This window comes from Nerophis lumbriciformis, linkage group LG08 (genome assembly GCF_033978685.3).
Source record: "Nerophis lumbriciformis linkage group LG08, RoL_Nlum_v2.1, whole genome shotgun sequence".
Classification (NCBI taxonomy): domain Eukaryota; kingdom Metazoa; phylum Chordata; class Actinopteri; order Syngnathiformes; family Syngnathidae; genus Nerophis; species Nerophis lumbriciformis.
Window position 1 is genome coordinate 56,747,504 of NC_084555.2, and position 22,341 is coordinate 56,769,844.

General features: G+C 38.7%; 1 protein-coding gene across 3 annotated transcripts in view; it reads right to left on the reverse strand.

The window, feature by feature from the left end:
- fndc3ba (fibronectin type III domain containing 3Ba) overlaps positions 1-22,341 on the reverse strand; it is a 200,357-nt gene that overhangs the window by 121,263 nt on the left and 56,753 nt on the right. For all 3 annotated transcript variants that reach the window (XM_061969219.1, XM_061969218.1, XM_061969220.1), the window contains exons 2-3: positions 9,944-10,089; positions 870-945 (exon numbers count right to left, since the gene is read on the reverse strand). In XM_061969219.1, coding sequence (XP_061825203.1) covers positions 870-945; positions 9,944-10,060 — 193 coding nt within the window. In that variant the 5' untranslated portion in view covers positions 10,061-10,089. The remainder of the gene's footprint in view (positions 1-869; positions 946-9,943; positions 10,090-22,341) is intronic.

Genomic DNA, 22,341 nt, shown 5'->3' on the forward strand with positions numbered 1-22,341 from the left:
ACAGATGACATTATAAACATCAAGCCATGATTGTAACAATCCACAGTTTGTGTTATTAACGCGTGTAGCTCCTCCACTGGATACAAGTGCTTCTACAGCAGGAATGACAATTACGTCCATCCATCCATCCATTTTCTACCGCTTGTCCCTTTCGGGGTCGCGTCTTTCTCCAAAATATAAAATGTGGCAAGGCACCGACGGAACTGCAGGTCATTTTTTTAATTCTAATAAATATATCCTTTGTGTGTTGAGCCCTTTAAAAAACTAATTGTCCAGTCATGGTAATAACAAGTTGAAAATGATTAGTCTAGGGTCCACTTTTTAATGATGAAAAATGATGTCTGTGTGCGATTAATTTGAAGTTAACTTTGACAGCCCTAATCATAACATTTCACGCAAAGTGTAAAAAGAAGTTGACCTCAGTTCAGGTAAACCTTTCACACACATTCTCTGCCGCAGCTTGGACACTTTCTTCAGTGTAAAGAGAGAGAAAGCATCATTATATTATCCAGAGAGAGAAAGCATCATTATATTATCCAGAGAGAGAAAGTATCATTATATTATCCAGAGAGAGAAAGTATCATTATATTATCCTGAAGTCTTGCATGGATGGAAATATTTGAGACAATAAACAATCTTTGAAGTTAACCAAAGTTAAAGTTTCCATTTCATGCGTGTTTAAAACAAAGTGAACCACTTCAGGAAGGTTTATTTTTAGATGTGTCACGCACGCACACACACACACACACACACACACACACACACACACACACACACACACACACACACACACACACACACACACACACACACACACACACACACACACGCACACACACACACACAAGATTGGTAAAAGGAGCACTGACCCTGAATGCATTGCAGAGATCCGTCCTCCGCTCGGATGGTGAAGGTCTCCCCCGGGTTCACCTGTACCAGGATCACCTGTGTGGAAACAGGAGGGTCAGGTTGGGAAGATGTCACATGTTCATCGCTGTCCGCATCACACGTAACATGGCACAACATAACATGATGGAACACAACGTAGCATGATATAACATGACGCAAAAAGGCAGGGCATGACTAAAATGACATAGCATGACGTAACATGACATAACATGATGTAACACAACATAGCATGATGTAACACGACGTAACATGACAGAGCATGACGCAAAATGACAGAGCATGACATAAAATGACATAAAATGATGTAACATGACGTAAAGTGACGTAACATGACATAACATGATGTAACACAACATAGCATGATGTAACACGACGTAACATGACAGAGCATGACGCAAAATGACAGAGCATGACATAAAATGACATAAAATGATGTAACATGACGTAAAGTGACGTAACATGACATAACATGATGTAGCACAACATAGCATGATATAACATGACGCAAAATGACATAGCATGACGTAACATGACATAACACAACATAGCATGATACACGTTTGTATAACATGACGTAAAATGACATAGCATGATATAACATGATGTAACACAACATAGAATGATGTAACATGACATAACATGATGTAACACAACATAGAATGATGTAACATGACATAACATGATGTAACACAACATAGAATGATGTAACATGACATAACATGATGTAACACAACATAGAATGATGTAACATGACATAACATGATGTAACACAACATAACATGATATAACATGACGTAAAATGACATAGCATGACGTAAAATGACATAGCATGACGAAACATGACATAACATGATGTAACACAACATAGCATGATATAACATGACGTAAAATGACATAGCATGATGTAACATGACATAACATGACATAGTATGATGTAACACAACATAGCATGATATAACATGACGCAAAATGACATAACATAACATAACATGATGTAACACAACATAGCATGATATAACATGATGTAAAATGACATAGCATGATGTAACATGACATAACATGATGTAACACAACATAGCATGATATAACATGACGCAAAATGACAGAGCATGACGTAACATGACATAACACAACATAGCATGATATAACATGACGTAACATGACATAACATGATGTAACACAACATAACATGATATAACATGACGTAACATGACATAACACTAAGTAACACAACATAGCATGATATAACATGACGCAAAATGACAGAGCATGACGTAACATGACATAACATGATGTAACACAAAATAGCATGATATAACATGACGTAACATGACATAGCATGATGTAACACAACATAGCATGATATAGTATGATGTAACACAACATAGCGTGATATAACATGACGTAAAATGACATAGCATGACGTAACATGACATAACATGATGTAGCACAACATAGCATGATATAACATGACGCAAAATGACATAGCATGACGTAACATGACATAACATGATGTAACACAACATAGCATGATATAACATGACGTAACATGACATAACATGATGTAACACAACATAACATGATATAACATGACGTAACATGACATAACACTAAGTAACACAACATAGCATGATATAACATGACGCAAAATGACAGAGCATGACGTAACATGACATAACATGATGTAACACAAAATAGCATGATATAACATGACGTAACATGACATAACATGATGTAACACAAAATAGCATGATATAACATGACGTAAAATGACATAGCATGATGTAACACAACATAGCATGATATAGTATGATGTAACACAACATAGCGTGATATAACATGATGCAAAATGACATAGCATGACGTACCATGACGTAACATGATGTAACACAACATAGCATGATACACGTTTGTATAACATGACGTAAAATGATATAGCATGACATAACATGATGTAACACAACATAGAATGATGTAACATGACATAACATGATGTAACACAACATAGAATGATGTAACATGACATAACATGATGTAACACAACATAGCATGATATAACATGACATAACATGATGTAACACAACATAGCATGATATAACATGACGTAAAATGACATAGCAGGATGTAACATGACATAACATGATTTAACACAACATAGCATGATATAAAATGACGTAACATGACATAACAGGATGTAACATGACATAGCGCTAAGTAACATGGCGTAACATGACATGTAGCATGATGTAACATGACATGGCGCTAAGTAACATGGCGTAACATGACATGTAGCATGACGTAACATGACATAGCACACATGCACGTGTTGTTACGTTTCTGCTCCCTGGGAGTGTCTTACCGTCATGTTGTCTGCATGCACATTGTTGTGTGTGTACACGTGGCTGTACACATCAAACAAGTGACCATCCATTGCACACACACACACACACACACACACACACACACACAAGCACACACGTGTATACACACACACACACATACACACATCTAAGTGCTACAGGTGTTTCGCCATAAAACCTTCATATCCTGTCTTTGGAGTCCGCGTGCTCTTCATCTCAGCTCATAAGCCGCTCCTCTCCCTTCAGCACACACACACACACACACACTCACACACACACACACACACACACACACACGCACACACTTCCTGCTCTGTCTGCTGCTGCTGCAGCAGCTGCTGTTGTTGTTGCCATGGGAACCGCAGCATAGTACAGGGTGACCCATGTTTCGCAAGGACTGAGAAAACCCCTCCATCAGTCCGTGTGGGCGTGGACACACTGTGTGTGTGTGTGTGTGTGTGTGTGTGTGTGTGTGTGTGTGTGTGTGTGTGTGTGTGTGTGTGTGTGTGTGTGTGACATCCCATTTTAATGGGGAAGACATTTGTCCTTGTGGGGACATTTGTGCTGGTCCACACAGGACAGATGTTAGTGGACTTGGTTTGATACTTTTATTCATCAAATGTTTGACACAGGACAAACGGTGAGGGTGACTTCTGTTGACCCCTGGTTAGTTCTGTTGATCCCTGGTTAGTTCTGTTGACCCCTGGTTAGTTCTGTTGACCCCTGGTTAGTTCTGTTGACCCCTGGTTAGTTCTGTTGAGCCCTGGTTAGAGTGTATAAACCCCGTTTCCATATGAGTTGGGAAATTGTGTTAGATGTAAATATAAACGGAATACAATGATTTGCAAATCCTTTTCAAGCCATATTCAGTTGAATATGCTACAAAGACAACATATTTGATGTTCAAACTCATAAACTTTTTTTTTTTTTTGCAAATAATAATTAACTTAGAATTTCATGGCTGCAACACGTGCCAAAGTAGTTGGGAAAGGGCATGTTCACCACTGTGTTACATGGCCTTTCCTTTTAACAACACTCAATAAACGACTAGGAACTGAGGAAACTAATTGTTGAAGCTTTGAAAGTGGAATTCTTTCCCATTCTTGTTTTATGTAGAGCTTCAGTCGTTCAACAGTCCGGGGTCTCCGCTGTCGTATTTTACGCTTCATAATGCGCCACACATTTTCGATGCGAGACAGGTCTGGACTGCAGGCGGGCCAGGAAAGTACCCGCACTCTTTTTTTTACGAAGCCACGCTGTTGTAACACGTGCTGAATGTGGCTTGGCATTGTCTTGCTGAAATAAGCAGGGGTGTCCATGAAAAAGACGGCACTTAGATGGCAGCATATGTTGTTCCAAAACCTGTATGTACCTTTCAGCATTAATGGTGCCTTCACAGATGTGTAAGTTACCCATGTCTTGGGCACTAATGCACCCCCATACCATCACACATGCTGCCTTTTACACTTTGTGCCGATAACAGTCTGGATGGTTCGCTTCCCCTTTGGTCCGGAGGACACGATGTCGAATATTTCCAAAAACAATTTGAAATGTGGACTCGTCAGACCACAGAACACTTTTCCACTTTGCATGAGTCCATCTTAGATGATCTCGGGCCCAGAGAAGCCGGCGGCGTTTCTGGGTGTTGTTGATAAATGGCTTTGGCTTTGCATAGTAGGGTTTTAACTTGCACTTACAGATGTAGCGACCAACTGTATTTAGTGACAGTGGTTTTCTGAAGTGTTCCTGAGCCCATGTGGTGATATCCTTTACACACGGATGTGGCTTTTTGATACAGTGCCATTCAATGTTGGTTTCTGGCCATGCCGCTTACGTGGAGTGTAGGGGTGTACCTCACCCTATCCTTGTTTGTGAAAGACGGAGCATTTCTTGGGAAGATGTTTTTATACCCAATCATGGCACCCACCTGTTCCCAATTAGCCTGTTCACCTGTGGGATGTTCCAAATAAGTCTTTGATGAGCATTCCTCAACTTTATCAGTATTTATTGCCACCTTTCCCAACTTCTTTGTCATGTGTTGCTGCCATCAAATTCTAAAGTTAATGATTATTTGCAAAAAAAAAAAAGGTTTATCAAATTGAACAACAAATATGTTGTCTTTGTAGCATATTCAACTGAATATGGCTTGAAAATGATTTGCAAATCATTGTATTCCGTGAGGAATGAGGAGGCTACGCCGGATAGTCGAACCTCGGATTCAGGAGGAACAGTGTGGTTTTGGTCCTGGTGGTGGAACAGTGGACCAGCTCTATACTCTGGGCAGGGTCCTTGAGGGTGCATGGGAGTTTGCCCAACCAGTCTACATGTGCTTTGTGGACTTGGAGAAGGCATTGGACCGTGTCCCTCGGGAAGTCCTGTGGGGAGTGCTCAGAGAGTATGGGGTATCGGACTGTCTGATTGTGGCAGACCGCTCCCTGTATGATCAGTGTCAGAGCTTGGTCCGCATTGCCGGCAGTAAGTCGGACACGTTTCCAGTGAGGGTTGGACTCCGCCAAGGCTGCCCTTTGTCACCCATTCTGTTCTGAACTTTTATGGACAGAATTTCTAGGCGCAGTCAAGGCGTTGAGGGGATCCGGTTTGGTGGCTGCAGGATTAGGTCTCTGCTTTGTGAAGATGATGTGGTCCTGATGGCTTCATCTGGCCAGGATCTTCAGCTCTCACTGGATCGGTTCACAGCCGAGTGTGAAGCGACTGGGATGAGAATCAGCACCTCCAAGTCCGAGTCCATGGTTCTCGCCAGGGAAAGGGTGGAGTGCCATCTCCGGGTTGGGGAGGAGATCTTGCCCCAAGTGGAGGAGTTCAAGTACCTCGGAGTCTTGTTCACGAGTGAGGGAAGAGTGGATGGTGAGATGGACAGGCGGATCGGTGCGGCGTCTTCAGTAATGCGGACGCTGTATCGATCCGTTGTGGTGAAGAAGGAGCTGAGCCGGAAGGCAAAGCTCTCGATTTACCGGTCGATCTACGTTCCCATCCTCACCTATGGTCATGAGCTTTGGGTTATGACCAAAAAAACAAGATCACGGGTACAAGCGGCCCAAATGAGTTTCCTCCGCCGGGTGGCGGGGCTCTCCCTTAGAGATAGGGTGAGAAGCTCTGCCATCCGGGGGGAGCTCAAAGTAAAGCCGCTGCTCCTCCACATGGAGAGGAGCCAGATGAGGTGGTTCAGGCATCTGGTCAGGATGCCACCCGATCGCCTCCCTAGGGAGGTGTTTAGGGCATGTCCGACCGGTAGGAGGCCACGGGCAAGACCCCGGACACGTTGGGAAGACTATGTCTCCCGGCTGGCCTGGGAATGCCTCGGGATCCCCCGGGAAGAGCTGGACCAAGTGGCTGGGGAGAGGAAAGTCTGGGCTTCCCTGCTTAGGCTGCTGCCCCCGTGACCCGACCTCGGATAAGCGGAAGAAGATGGATGGATGGATGGATGTACCGTATTTTCCGCACTATAAGGCGCACCTAAAAACCACAAATTTTCTCAAAAGCTGACAGTGCGGCTTATAACCCGGTGCGCTTTATATATGGATAAATATTAAGATTCATTTTCATAAAGTTTCGGTCTCGTAACTACGGTAAACAGCCGCCATCTTTTTTCCCGGTAGAACAGGAAGCGCTTCTTCTTCTACGCAAGCAACCGCCAAGATAAGCACCCGCCCCCATAGAACAGGAAGCGCTTCTTCTTCTACTGTAAGCAACCACCCGCCCGCGTAGAAGAAAAAAAGCGCGCGGATATTACCGTACGTTCATTTCCTTTGTGTGTTTACATCTGTAAAGACCACAAAATGGCTCCTACTAAACGACAGGGATCCGGTTCATGAAAAGACGCAATCTCTCCATCCGCACACGGACTACTATTTCAAAGCAACTGATATTCCTGTGAACCGCACTGTGGATACAACGGGAGCACGTACGGTGAATATTCGCACCACAGGGAATGAGAAGTCATCCTTCACTGTGGTTCTAGCTTGCCATGCTAATGGCGAGAAACTTCCACCCATGGTGATATTCAAAAGGAAGACCTTGCCAAAAGAGACCTTTCCAGCCGGCGTCATCATAAAAGCTAACTCGAAGGGATGGATGAATGAAGAAAAGATGAGCGAGTGGTTAAGGGAAGTTTACGCGAAGAGGCCGGGTGGCTTTTTTCACGCAGCTCCGTCCATGTTGATATACGACTCCATGCGCGCCCACATCACGCTGGTTTTTAATATATTATTAAAGTTTGACTGACCTATCCGACTGTTTTTTTGACATTCCTTTAGCGCAGTTAGATGCGGCTTATAACACGGGGCGGCTTATAGGTGGACAAAGTTTTGAAATATGCCGTTCATTGAAGGCGCGGCTTATAACCCAGGGCGCCTTATGGTGCGGAAAATACGGTATTCCGTTTATATTTACATCTAACACAATTTCCCAACTCATATGGAAACGGGGTTTGTATGTCCATGTCTGTGTGTGTACTTGTGTGTGTGTACGTGTGTGTGTTAACACATCTGTTTGTCAAACATTCCGCAGAGTTTGTGTTATGAAATGGCCTTCTAACTTTTCCCCAAAACAGCAGGAATGCTTTAGAAAGATGAAGTAAAGATGCAGTAGCTGAAGATGTTGTTATTATATATTGAACATACTTATTATATATTGAACATACGTATGTTGTTATTATATATTGAACATATGATTCCTTCATGAATTCAACAATAAATTGCATGAATTGAAGAAGCTTTTAAAATGATATTGGATCATTTTTACACAACAGTACAAAGCAAAAGTTTAGACACACTTTCTCATTCAATGTCTTTTCTTTATGTTCATGACTATTTACATTGTAGATTGTCACATTAAAACTATGAATGAACACATGTGGAGTTATGTACTTAACAAAAAAAGAACTGAAAACATGTTTTATATTCTAGTTTCTTCAAAATAGCCACCCTTTGCTCTGATTACTGCTTTGCACACTCTTGGCATTCTCTCCATGAGCTTCAAGCACACCTGGGATGGGAAGTGAAAAGCATTTCAGGTGACTACCTCTTCAAGCTCATGGAGAGTGCATGCTAATCAATGCTAACATGCTATTTAGGCTAGCATCATTATGCCTCATTTGTAGCTATATGTGAGCTCATTTAATATCCTTTACTTATTTCATGACACATCATCTGTATGTAATATTGGCTGCATTACTCATAGTTGTTAGTGTGCCATCTTGTTCCAGACCACAGCAAACATGACCTAGCCTGCCAAAGATTGTAATAAATCTATTAAAGAAGACAGCCTGATGTTTCCTTTAACTTGGACACACACATCTGTACCTTTAACTTGGACACACACATCTATACCTTTAACTTGGACACACACATCTATACCTTTAACTTGGACACACACATCTATACCTTTAACTTGGACACACACATCTACACCTTTAACTTGGACACACACATCTATACCTTTAACTTGGACACACACATCTATACCTTTAACTTGGACACACACATCTATACCTTTAACTTGGACACACACATCTATACCTTTAACTTGGACACACACATCTATACCTTTAACTTGGACACACACATCTATACCTTTAGCTTGGACACACACATCTATACCTTTAACTTGGACACACACACATCTATACCTTTAACTTGGACACACACATCTATACCTTTAACTTGGACACACACATCTATACCTTTAACTTGGACACACACATCTATACCTTTAACTTGGACACACACATCTATACCTTTAACTTGGACACACACATCTATACCTTTAACTTGGACACACACATCTATACCTTTAACTTGGACACACACATCTATACCTTTAACTTGGACACACACATCTATACCTTTAACTTGGACACACACATCTATACCTTTAACTTGGACACACACATCTATACCTTTAACTTGGACACACACATCTATACCTTTAGCTTGGACACACACATCTATACCTTTAACTTGGACACACACACATCTATACCTTTAACTTGGACACACACATCTATACCTTTAACTTGGACACACACATCTATACCTTTAACTTGGACACACACATCTATACCTTTAACTTGGACACACACATCTATACCTTTAACTTGGACACACACATCTATACCTTTAACTTGGACACACACATCTATACCTTTAACTTGGACACACACATCTATACCTTTAACTTGGACACACACATCTATACCTTTAACTTGGACACACACATCTATACCTTTAACTTGGACACACACATCTATACCTTTAACTTGGACACACACATCTATACCTTTTAAGTTGGACACACAAGTTTTTCAACTGGCAGAGAGACAGAAAAGTGCCTGGACAATAATAGACAAGCAAGCACACACACACACACACGCACGTACGCACACACACACACACACACACACACACACACAGATAAATGCACTTAATGATGGGTCTGCATCCCTGGTTACACACTAAGTTTAGGCTGCAGGGCTAAAAAAAAGTTGTGTAACTTCTCGCATGCTGCAGCCATGGCAGTGTTAGCCTGGTTACTAAATGTGTGTGTGTGTGTGTGTGTGTGTGTGTGTGTGTGTGTGTGTGTGTGTGTGTGTGTGTGTGTGTGTTTGACACCAGGTTGTCTTTGCCACCTGACGCAACATGCAGAATGCTGGTTACCTGCTGTGCTGCGTCGCCATTAACCATGTGAGGCATGAGTGGGACCTCCCCGTTCAGGAGAGGGGGCGGAGCCAAGTCCAGTGGAATCTGGTCTGTCATCATCATTGTGACGTACATTCATGGAGAATTTCACTCAACTGCCCGATCTGGAAAGTACAGAGACAAACGTGTCATGACGTATTTACACACACACACACACACACACACACACACACACACACACACACACACACACACACACACAGGTATGTTGAGCGTATTTCCTTTGATGTCACACACGCAAAAGTATTTGCATCACAAAGCAAAACAAAGTAGGAATTCTCCATCAAAGACACTCATTTATTTCAAATTTGCATTTTGCTGGCACAAGTGGCAACAAAGAGTGCGAAAGTTGAGGAATGCACTTATTTGGAACATCCTAATGCACTAATTGGGAACAGGTGGGTGCCATGATTGGCTATAAAAGCAGCTTCCATCATTCACAAACAAGGACGGGGCGAAGGTCACCACTTTGTCAACAAATGCCTCAGCAAATTCATTCTTTTTTTCTCCCATTTATTTATTTATTTCAGGCAATGACATAAAGAAGTACAAGTTGACAAAACATAATATAAATTAATATAGTGCATGATTGTCCAGTTTTGCCTGAAAGGGAGTGGGAAGAAGAGAACTTATTTAATCCCACCCCCAGTTCTCCATTCAGTGATTATTCACATGACTTTCACTCTTACTTTGTTCAAGGATTATAATACACATGTTGTATCATAGTGGCATTACCACAGGTAACAATCATTATTACACTGTAACAATCATTTGTATCAACAATGTAGGAATAATTATTCTAAAAATAGTTGGCGATTAATTTAGTCATCGATTTGTTGGATCTATGCTATGCACATGCACAGAGGCAATTTAAAAAAAATTGTTTTAATTTTTTTTTTTTTTTTAATAAACCTTTATTTATAAACTGCAACATGTACAAACAGCTAAGAAACAATAATCAAAATAAGTATGGTGCCAGTATGCTGTTTAAAAAAAAAAAAAAAAAAAAATACTGGAAAGGATAGAAATGTAGTTTGTCTCTTTTATCCGATTATTAATCGATTAATCGAAGTAATAATCGACAGATTAATCGATTATCGAATTAATCGTTAGTTGCAGCCATAATGGTAATAGACAACATAGCAATAATGGTAATAGACAACATAGCAATAATGGTAATAGACAACATAGCAATAATGGTAATAGACAACATAGCAATAATGGTAATAGACAACATAGCAATAATGGTAATAGACAACATAGCAATAATGGTAATAGACAACAAAGCAATAATGGTAATAGACAACATAGCAATAATGGTAATAGACAACATAGCAATAATGGTAATAGACAACATAGCAATAATGGTAATAGACAACATAGCAATAATGGTAATAGACAACATAACAATAATGGTAATAGACAACATAGCAATAATGGTAATAGACAACATAGCAATAATGGTAATAGACAACATAGCAATAATGGTAATAGACAACAAAGCAATAATGGTAATAGACAACATAGCAATAATGGTAATAGACAACATAGTAATAATGGTAATAGACAACATAGCAATAATGGTAATAGACAACATAGCAATAATGGTAATAGACAACATAGCAATAATGGTAATAGACAACATAGCAATAATGGTAATAGACAACATAGCAATAATGGTAATAGACAACATAGCAATAATGGTAATAGACAACATAGCAATAATGGTAATAGACAACAAAGCAATAATGGTAATAGACAACATAGCAATAATGGTAATAGACAACATAGCAATAATGGTAATAGACAACATAGCAATAATGGTAATAGACAACATAGCAATAATGGTAATAGACAACATAACAATAATGGTAATAGACAACATAGCAATAATGGTAATAGACAACATAGCAATAATGGTAATAGACAACATAGCAATAATGGTAATAGACAACAAAGCAATAATGGTAATAGACAACATAGCAATAATGGTAATAGACAACATAGTAATAATGGTAATAGACAACATAGCAATAATGGTAATAGACAACATAGCAATAATGGTAACACTTTGAGACAGAGTACATCAGCAAGTCAAATTAAAGACCCTCATCTCTATATTTGAAGCAGACCCCATGTTTGTATAATAGTTTAAATCCATTAATAGTTTGGCATTGCTTGTGTTGTAAATCCACTTTGTTCCATAGTTTTACTCCACATACAGACACACAAAAACATAGTTTTACTCCACATACAGACACACAAAAACATAGTTTTACTCCGCATACAGACACACAAAAACATAGTTTTACTCCGCATACAGACACACAAAAACATAGTTTTACTCCGCATACAGACACACAAAAACATAGTTTTACTCCGCATACAGACACACAAAAACATAGTTTTACTCCACATACAGACACACAAAAACATAGTTTTACTCCGCATACAGACACACAAAAACATAGTTTTACTCCGCATACAGACACACAAAAACATAGTTTTACAGACACACAAAAACATAGTGTTACTCTGCATACAGACACACAAAAAGGTTTAGGAGTGGTTTGAGCTCTCGGCAATAAGAAATATCCAAAGCCTCTCAAGTTATGAGCCTGCACTCGTCTTATAAAAAAACGTTGTAAATTAGGCAGCAATAATTTGTTAAAAGCTTTATATAAGATTATTAATGTATTATATTTAACAAGGTCATCAAATTTGAGCAACTTTGATTGCATAAACAGATTATGAGTATGTTGTAAATAAGCAACGTTGTGAATGATCCGCACTGCTCTTTTCTGTAATATGATCAGAGGATGAATTGTGTTGTGGTAAGTATTCCCCCATACTTCAACACAGTATGGAAGGTATGGCAGTACCAAGGTGCAGTATAGAGTATGTAAGGTATGTGAGTACCAAGGTGCAGTATAGAGTATGTAAGGTATGGCAGTACCAAGATGCAGTATAGAGTATATAAGGTATGGCAGTACCAAGGTGCAGTATAGAGTACGGAGTGCATTTTCATTGAGGTATAGTTTTGCTTTGTTTATAATTGAGAGGCTTTTGGAGATTTTTGTTTTAATGTGTCTGACATGAGCTTTCCATGATAGTTTACTATTAATTATTACTCCCAAAAATGTATTCTCATTTACGATTTCAATTTGGGTACCATCAATACTTATTTTCTGTTCAGACCTTATGTTGCGATTTCCAAACATCACTATCTTAGTTTTATTTATATTCAAAGATCATTTATTTGTGTCCATCCATTTTTTTTTTACTATGTTTACTTCTGTGTTTACTGTATTTATGAGCTCATTATAGTCATCACTACTGTAGAACATATTTGTGTCGTCTGCAAATAGTATAAATGTCAGTACTTTGGATGTATTAAATATATCATTAATATATACATTAAACAGTTTTGGCCCCAACACGGACCCTTGGGGGACACCACAAGCAATGCCAAGAGTATCAGATACAAATTGACCCATTTGAACAAACTGTACCCTCCCTGTTAAATAACTTTTAAACCAGTCACCAGCCAGCCCGCTAATTCCATATCTTCCCATTTGATCTCGTAGAATTGAATGATTAATGGTATCAAAGGCTTTCTTTAGATAATAAAAATGGATATATTTTATGCTCCAGTGCATTAGTCATTTCTTCAATAGCTTCAGTTATCACCATTGAAGTTGTTGGTCTGGACCTAAAGTCATACTGACCGTCATTGACTATATGATGCTTCTCAAGATAAGATTCAAGTGGAGAGTTAAATAGTTACTCTAAGACTTTTGAGAAGTGAGGCAAAAGAGAGATTGGTGTGTAATTGGTGAAAGCGTCTTTGCTGTCACTTTTGAAGAGCGGAGATACTTTAGCCATTTTCATTGGACTTGGAAAGCAGCCAGTCTGGAATGATAGCTTACATATATAAGTCAAGAATGATAGCTTACATATATAAGTCAAGAATGATAGCTTACATATGTACCGTATTTTCCGCACTATTAGCCGCACCTAAAAACCACAAATTTACTCAAAAGCTGACAGTGCGGCTTATAACCCGGTGCGCTTTATATATGGATTAATATTAAGATTCATTTTCATAAAGTTTCGATCTCGCAACTACGGTAAACAGCCGCCATCTTTTTTCCCCGTAGAAGAGGAAGTGCTTCTTCTTCTACGCAAGCAACCGCCAAGGTAAGCACCCGCCCCCATAGAACAGGAAGCGCTTCTTCTTCTACTGTAAGCAACCACCCGCCCGCGTAGAAGAAGAAGAAGAAGCGCGCGGATATTACGTTTCATTTCCTTTGTGTGTTTACATCTGTAAAGACCACAAAATGGCTCCTACCAAGCGACAGGTTTCCGGTTCATGAAAAGACGCAATCTCTCCATCCGCACACGGACTACTATTTCACAGCAACTGCCCAAAGACTTTCAAGAAAAGCTGGCTACTTTCCGTGCATATTGTAAAAACAAGATAGCTGAAAAAAAGATCCGGCCAGAGAACATTATCAACATGGACGAGGTTCCACTGACTTTTGATATTCCTGTGAACCGCACTGTGGATACAACGGGAGCACGTACGGTGAATATTCGCACCACAGGGAATGAGAAGTCATCCTTCACTGTGGTTCTAGCTTGCCATGCTAATGGCCAGAAACTTCCACCCATGGTGATATTCAAAAGGAAGACCTTGCCAAAAGAGACCTTTCCAGCCGGCGTCATCATAAAAGCTAACTCGAAGGGATGGATGGATGAAGAAAAGATGAGCGAGTGGTTAAGGTAAGTTTAAGTTTACGCGAAGAGGCCGGGTGGCTTTTTTCACGCAGCTCCGTCCATGTTGATATACGACTCCATGCGCGCCCACATCACGCTGGTTTTTAATATATTATTAAAGTTTGACTGACCTATCCGACTGTTTTTTTGACATTCCTTTAGCGCAGTTAGATGCGGCTTATAACACGGGGCGGCTTATAGGTGGACAAAGTTTTGAAATATGCCGTTCATTGAAGGCGCGGCTTATAACCCAGGGCGGCTTATGGTGCGGAAAATACGGTAAGTCAAGAATGATAGCTTACATATATAAGTCAAGAATGATAGCTTACATATATAAGTCAAGAATGATAGCTTACATATATAAGTCAAGAATGATAGCTTACATATATAAGTCAAGAATGATAGGTTACATATATAAGTCAAGAATGATAGCTTACATATATAAGTCAAGAATGATAGCTTACATATATAAGTCAAGAATGATAGCTTACATATATAAGTCAAGAATGATAGCTTACATATATAAGTCAAGAATGATAGCTTACATATATAAGTCAAGAATGATAGGTTACATATATAAGTCAAGAATGATAGCTTACATATATAAGTCAAGAATGATAGCTTACATATATAAGTCAAGAATGATAGCTTACATATATAAGTCAAGAATGATAGGCTACATATATAAGTCAAGGGTTTTACAATATCCAGTATAACTTTTTGAACCAATATCATGTTGATATCATGGCAGTCAGTGGAGCACTTACTTTTACACTTGCACACAATGTTTGTCACTTCCTGCTCATTTGTAGCTGAGAGGAAGAATTCTGTTCAATAGTTGATTTTGTAACTTCATTGTTTGGGATATCAACAGCCAACATTTACAAACAAACTATTGAACTTATTCACTACATGACTCATATTATAATCTTCACCCTTTTCATCAATAAAGTCATCTGGATGTCAACTTTGAATAATTGTTTGATTAGACTATTCAAAACATCCCAAGTTCCTTTTATATTGTTTTCGTTTTCATATAGTTTTTTGGGGATAATATAATCGTTTGCTTGGTCTTATAATATCAGTTGATTTATGTTTGTACTTCTTGTATCGTTGTTCCACTTCTTTTGTTTTTATTTTGATGAAAAGTTTGTAGAGATTGTTTTTCTTTTTCCAGGCATTAATTATCCCTTTTGTGATCAGAGGGCTATTTTTATTTTTTCCTTTTATAAAATATTCTTTCACGGGGCAATGTTTATTATGCAGGGAAGTAAAGATGTCTAAAAAAATGACAATAAGCACTGTCCACATTTGGTTGTCCGTACACTGAAGTCCAATCCTGAACTGCTAAACTATTGTTTAGAGCACAGATTGTTTCCTCACTTGTTATTCCTTTAGAGATGTTTGCCATAGTGTCTTAATTGAGATGACAGTCATATTGTCACGACTAGGACTTTGACGTGGTTTGTTCTCCCGTGGTGCAAATGAACATTTGGACCAGTCATGGCGTGAAGGTAATATACATGATTTATTTAACACTATAACTACAAAGAAATGATCAAACAAAAGGCGCGCACAGGGGCGGAGGTACAAAACTAGACTATAAACACAAAACTTGCACATTGGCAGAAACTAGGAACAACTAAACAAAACACTAACTGTGGCATGAATCAAAACAAAACTTACTTGACATGGCATGAAGTGCGCAGAGGTACATAGAGTGTGACAGGGGTAAGAATGCGGGGATGTCGTCAGGACGAACAACAGAAAATGAATGAACTTAAATACTATGGACATGATTAGTGAAAGCAGGTGCGTGACTCAAAACGTGAAACAGGTGCGTGACGTGACAGGTGAAAACTAATGGTTGCTATGGTGACAAACAAGAGTGCACAATGAGTCCAAACGTGGAACAGGTGAAACTAATGGGTAATCATGCAAACAAGACAAGGGAGTGAAAAGCCAGAAACTAAACAAAACATGACTTAAAACAAAACATGATTACACAGACATGACAGTCATATAAAGTAAAGACAGGTAAATGCTCAGTGACATCACATATAAATGGGCCACTGGGGACTTGATTTCCCATAATGTTAGTACAACTGTTGTCAATGATTGTGGCACTATGTGTTCTTATTCTGCTTGCTTTGGTTAGGGTTGGATATAGAGACAAGTTATGGTTGGATATAGAGACAAGTTATGGTTGGATATAGAGACAAGTTATGGTTGGATATAGAGACAAGTTATGGTTGGATATAGAGACAAGTTATGGTTGGATATAGAGACAAGTTATGGTTGGATATAAAGACAAGTTATGGTTGGATATAGAGACAAGTTATGGTTGGATATAGAGACAAGTTATGGTTGGATAGAGAGACAAGTTATGGTTGGATATAGAGACAAGTTATGGTTGGATATAGAGACAAGTTATGGTTGGATATAAAGACAAGTTATGGTTGGATATAGAGACAAGTTATGGTTGGATAGAGAGACAAGTTATGGTTGGATATAGAGACAAGTTATGGTTGGATATAGAGACAAGTTATGGATGGATAGAGAGACAAGTTATGGTTGGATAGAGAGACAAGTTATGGTTGGATGTAGAGACAAGTTATGGTTGGATATAGAGACAAGTTATGGTTGGATAGAGAGACAAGTTATGGTTGGATACAGAGACAAGTTATGGTTGGATATAGAGACAAGTTATGGTTGGATATAGAGACAAGTTATGGTTGGATATAGAGACAAGTTATGGTTGGATATAGAGACAAGTTATGGTTGGATATAGTGACAAGTTATGGTTGGATATAGAGACAAGTTATGGTTAGATATAGAGACAAGTTATGGTTGGATATAGAGACAAGTTATGGTTGGATATAGAGACAAGTTATGGTTGGATATAGAGACAAGTTATGGTTGGATATAGAGACAAGTTATGGTTGGATATAGAAACAAGTTATGGTTGGATATAGAGACAAGTTATGGTTGGATATAGAGACAAGTTATGGTTGGATATAGAGACAAGTTATGGTTGGATATAGAGACAAGTTATGGTTGGATATAGAGACAAGTTATGGTTGGATATAGAGACAAGCTGTACATTGTGTCAATGAAGTCATCAACATGTTTTTGCTTGGTTGACTTCAACAAATCAATGTTCAAATCACCATAGATAAAAATATGTTTTTATGGTTCACAGAGGAAAATAGTTTACTCATCCACTCATTGAAAGTTTCTATGCTTGAAGCAGGTGCCTGACATACACAACTCATGAAGATATTTGTCTTTTTGTCATTTAGGATTTCCACTGTTAAACATTCAAATAATCCATCGACTGCTATGGTCATGTTTGTTAGAACTTTAAATGTAACACATTTATGAATGTACAATGCGATGTTTAAGAACAACATTTCTCAACAAGGAATTTAGGGATTTCACCATCTACGCTCCGTAATATCATCAAAAGGTTCAGAGAATCTGGAGAAATCACTGCACGTAAGCTTTTTATTACACACCTTCCATCCCTGCATCAACAACCGACATCAGTGTGTAAAGGATATCACCACATGGCCTTAGGAACACTTCAAAAAACCACTGTCAGTAACTACAGTTGGTCGCTACATCTGTAAGTGCAAATTAAAACTCTACTATGCAAAGCCAAAGCCATTTATCAACAACACCCAGAAACGCCGCCGGCTTCGCTGGGCCCGAGATCATGCATGGACATGTGTAAGCTCAGACAAATGTGTCCATGCGAACATGAACAGATCTATGCTAACATGGACATGTGTAAGCTCAGACAAATGTGTCCATGCGAACATGAACAGATCTATGCTAACATGGACATGTGTAAGCTAAGACAAATGTGTCCATGCGAACATTAACATGCTCAAGCTAGCATGAACGTTTTCATGCTAAGATGAACATGTTCAGGCTAATCTAAATGTGTCCATGCGAACATTAACGGGTGCAAGCTAAGATAAGCGTGTCTGCGCTAACGTGGACGTGTTCACGCTAACGTGTTCAAGCTAACATTAAAGTGTCCACGCTAACATGAACATGTTCAAGCTAACTTGAACGTGTCAATGCTAACATGAATGTGTTCATGCAAACCTAAACGTGTCCATGCTAACATTTTCATGATAACATGAAGTGTCCATGCTAACATGAACGTGTTCACGCTAACATGAAAGTGTCAATGCTAACATGAATGTGTTCACGCTAACATGAACATGTTCACGCTAACATGAACGTGTTCAAACAATTTTGCAAATAATCATTTACTTAGAATTTAATGGCAGCAACACATTACAAAAAAGGCATTTTTAACAGTGTGTTACATGGCCTTTCCTTTTAACAACACTCAGTAAAGGTTTGGGAACTGAGGAGACACATTTTTGAAGTGGAATTCTTTCCCATTCTTGCTTGATGTACAGCTTAAGTTGTTCAACAGTCTCCTTTCTCATATTTTAGCCTTCACACATTTTCAATGTCTGGACTACAGGCAGGCCAGTCTAGTACCCACACTCCTTTACTATGACTGTTGTAACACCTGGCTTGGCATTGTCTTGCTGAAATAAGCAGGGGCGTCCATGGTAACGTTGCTTGGATGGCAACATATGTTGCTCCAAAAGCGGTATGTACCGTGAACATTAATGGTGTGTAAGTCACAGATGTGTAAGTAATCCATGCCTTGGCCACTACAGTCTTCTTTCTTCAAAATGATGAAAAGTGAGCGCACAGCAACGGTTTTATGACTGGACAATTGAGAAGCAATCATGCTAAGCAGCTAAGTGTGTCACACTTGGGCATCGGGATCAGCGTCCATGCTAATCTTTTTGACCCTGGTGCGTAGCCCAACCCAAATATTGGAAACACGCATTTCTGCGAGACACACACACGTACTTCACATGCACACGCACACAACCTTCTCGCCGCCATTGGTGGCCCCGCCCCTTTCCTTCTGGTTTAATCATACGTTTTTGTTCTCCCTCAAAACTCTTTGACTTCTACATCCAAGCCCCGTTCCCAGCTCGGCCTGGCCATCCCATCCTACACACACAAACACACACACACACACACACACACACAGTGTATGCAGACAGATGGTAAGAGGACTCTCAGCGCACTGCCAGGAAAAAGAATAGCGAGACGAAGGAGTGTGAAAGAAAGTGAAGAGTAGGATTGGCTTTAAGGTTATATTTGAAAAAGTCTTATTACCAATCGTATTTATAGTTGACGTTTACTCAAAGAGACGCGGGTTTACTTTTCCAGAAATAAGGACTCTAAAAAAACACACACGATAAAACGTCAAATAAAATGTTTCATATCGGTGACACACAATGCGATGTTTATGTTTATGTGCTGGATTATTATTTTTTTAACATTTAGGGCTCCCCTCAAGTTTGCTCCCGAGGAGCTGGAAGGTCCCTCGTCATCAACATGTTCAAAACAAGTCATATATTACTATTATTATTTTATTCAACGCTTATGTTGCTAGATCAACTTCAGATCTGTCTGTCAATATAAAGTCAAAAGATACGTTAGTTTTAAGAAAAAACACAGAGGCTATTTCATCACTACAAGCCTGTTTCCCTGCTCTTCAGGGGATTTTAAAATATTCTATTTTTAAATATTTAATTTTATTTAAAAATCCCCTGAAGAGCAGGGAAACCTGCAAAACAGGCTTGTAGTGATGAAATAGCCTCTGCGTTGTTTCCTGACCTAACGTATATTCCACTCTACCCTGATATTGAGCACTGTATAACGGATAAACCACAGAAACCTTGACTATACATATACATATACATATACATATACATATACATATACATATACATATACATATACATATACACATATACATATACATATACATATACATACACATACACATACACATACACATACACATACACATACACATACACATACACATACACATATATATATATATATATATATATATATATATATATATATATATATATATATACCTACTCAGTGGCCTAGTGGTTACCTACTCAGTGGCCTAGTGGTTAGAGTGTCCGCCCTGAGATCGGTAGGTTGTGAGTTCAAATCCCGGCCGAGTCATACCAAAGACTATAAAAATGGGACCCATTACCTCCCTGCTTGGCACTCAGCATCAAGGGTTGGAATTGGGGGTTAAATCACCAAAAATGATTCCCGGGCGCGGCCACCGCTGCTGCCCACTGCTCTCCTCACCTCCCAGGGGGTGATCAAGGGTGATGGGTCAAATGCAGAGAATAATCTCGCCACACCTAGTGTGTGTGTGACAATCATTGGTACTTTAACTTTAACTTTATATATATATATATATACATATACATATATATATATAATATATATATATATATATATATTATATATATATATTAGGGCTGCAACTAACGATTAATTTGATAATCAATTAATCTGTCGATTATTACTTAGATTAATCGATTAATAATCGGATAAAAGAGACAAACTACATTTCTATCCTTTCCAGTATTTTATTGAGAAAAAAAAACAGCATACTGGCACCATACTTATTTAGATTTTTGTTTCTCAGCTGTTTGTACATGTTGCAGTTTATAAATAAAGGTTTATTTAAAAAACAAAAAAAACAAAAAAATAATAATTTAAAATTGCCTCTGCACATGGGCATAGCATAGATACAACGAATCGATGACTAAATTAATCGCCAACTATTTTTATAATCGATTTTAATCGATTTAATCGATTAGTTGTTGCAGCCCTAATATATATATATATATATATATATATATATATATATATATATATATATATATATATATATATATATATATATATATATATATATGTATATATATTAGGATTATTTTTGTTTTTATTTCAATTTTTTTTTTTTTTTATATACACCTTTATTTATAAACTGCAACATGTACAAACAGCTGAGAAACAATAATCAAAATAAGCACCACCCTTGCACACCTGCTTAAATGTGCGTCTGTGCCAGATAGCACCACATATGCCATATTAATAAAGACATGGAATGTTCTCCTTATTCAGCTCACTTCACAACAATGTTCTTATGAATCCACAATCCACGTTTAGTAAGCAAGTAAGTACATTTGATTTATAAAGTGCTTTTCACAGACAATCACCAAGCGCTGTACAAAAACATAGGTGAAGTAAAACAACAATTCAATTCAAAACAACAGGAGCAACATCATAAAAAGGATACAAAGTGGATTAAAAATGAAAGTTAAAAGGTACATTACCTAAAAGCTTTACTAAAAAGAGAAGTTTTCTAATGTTTCTTTAAACGTTTCAACACAGTCAAGATCACGAAGGGACTGGTGCAAGTTGTTCCAGAGTCTGGGAGATATAGCCTAGAATGCCGGGTCTCCACGGCTTTTAAAAACAGTTTTTGGGATCTTTAGAAGACCCTGAAGAGTAGGACATAACAAGTCAGTGATGTACTGAGGGGCCCCACCATGCAACTGAAGAGTAGGGCATAACAAGTCAGTGATGTACTGAGGGGCCCCACCATGCAACTGAAGAGTAGGGGCATAACAAGTCAGTGATGT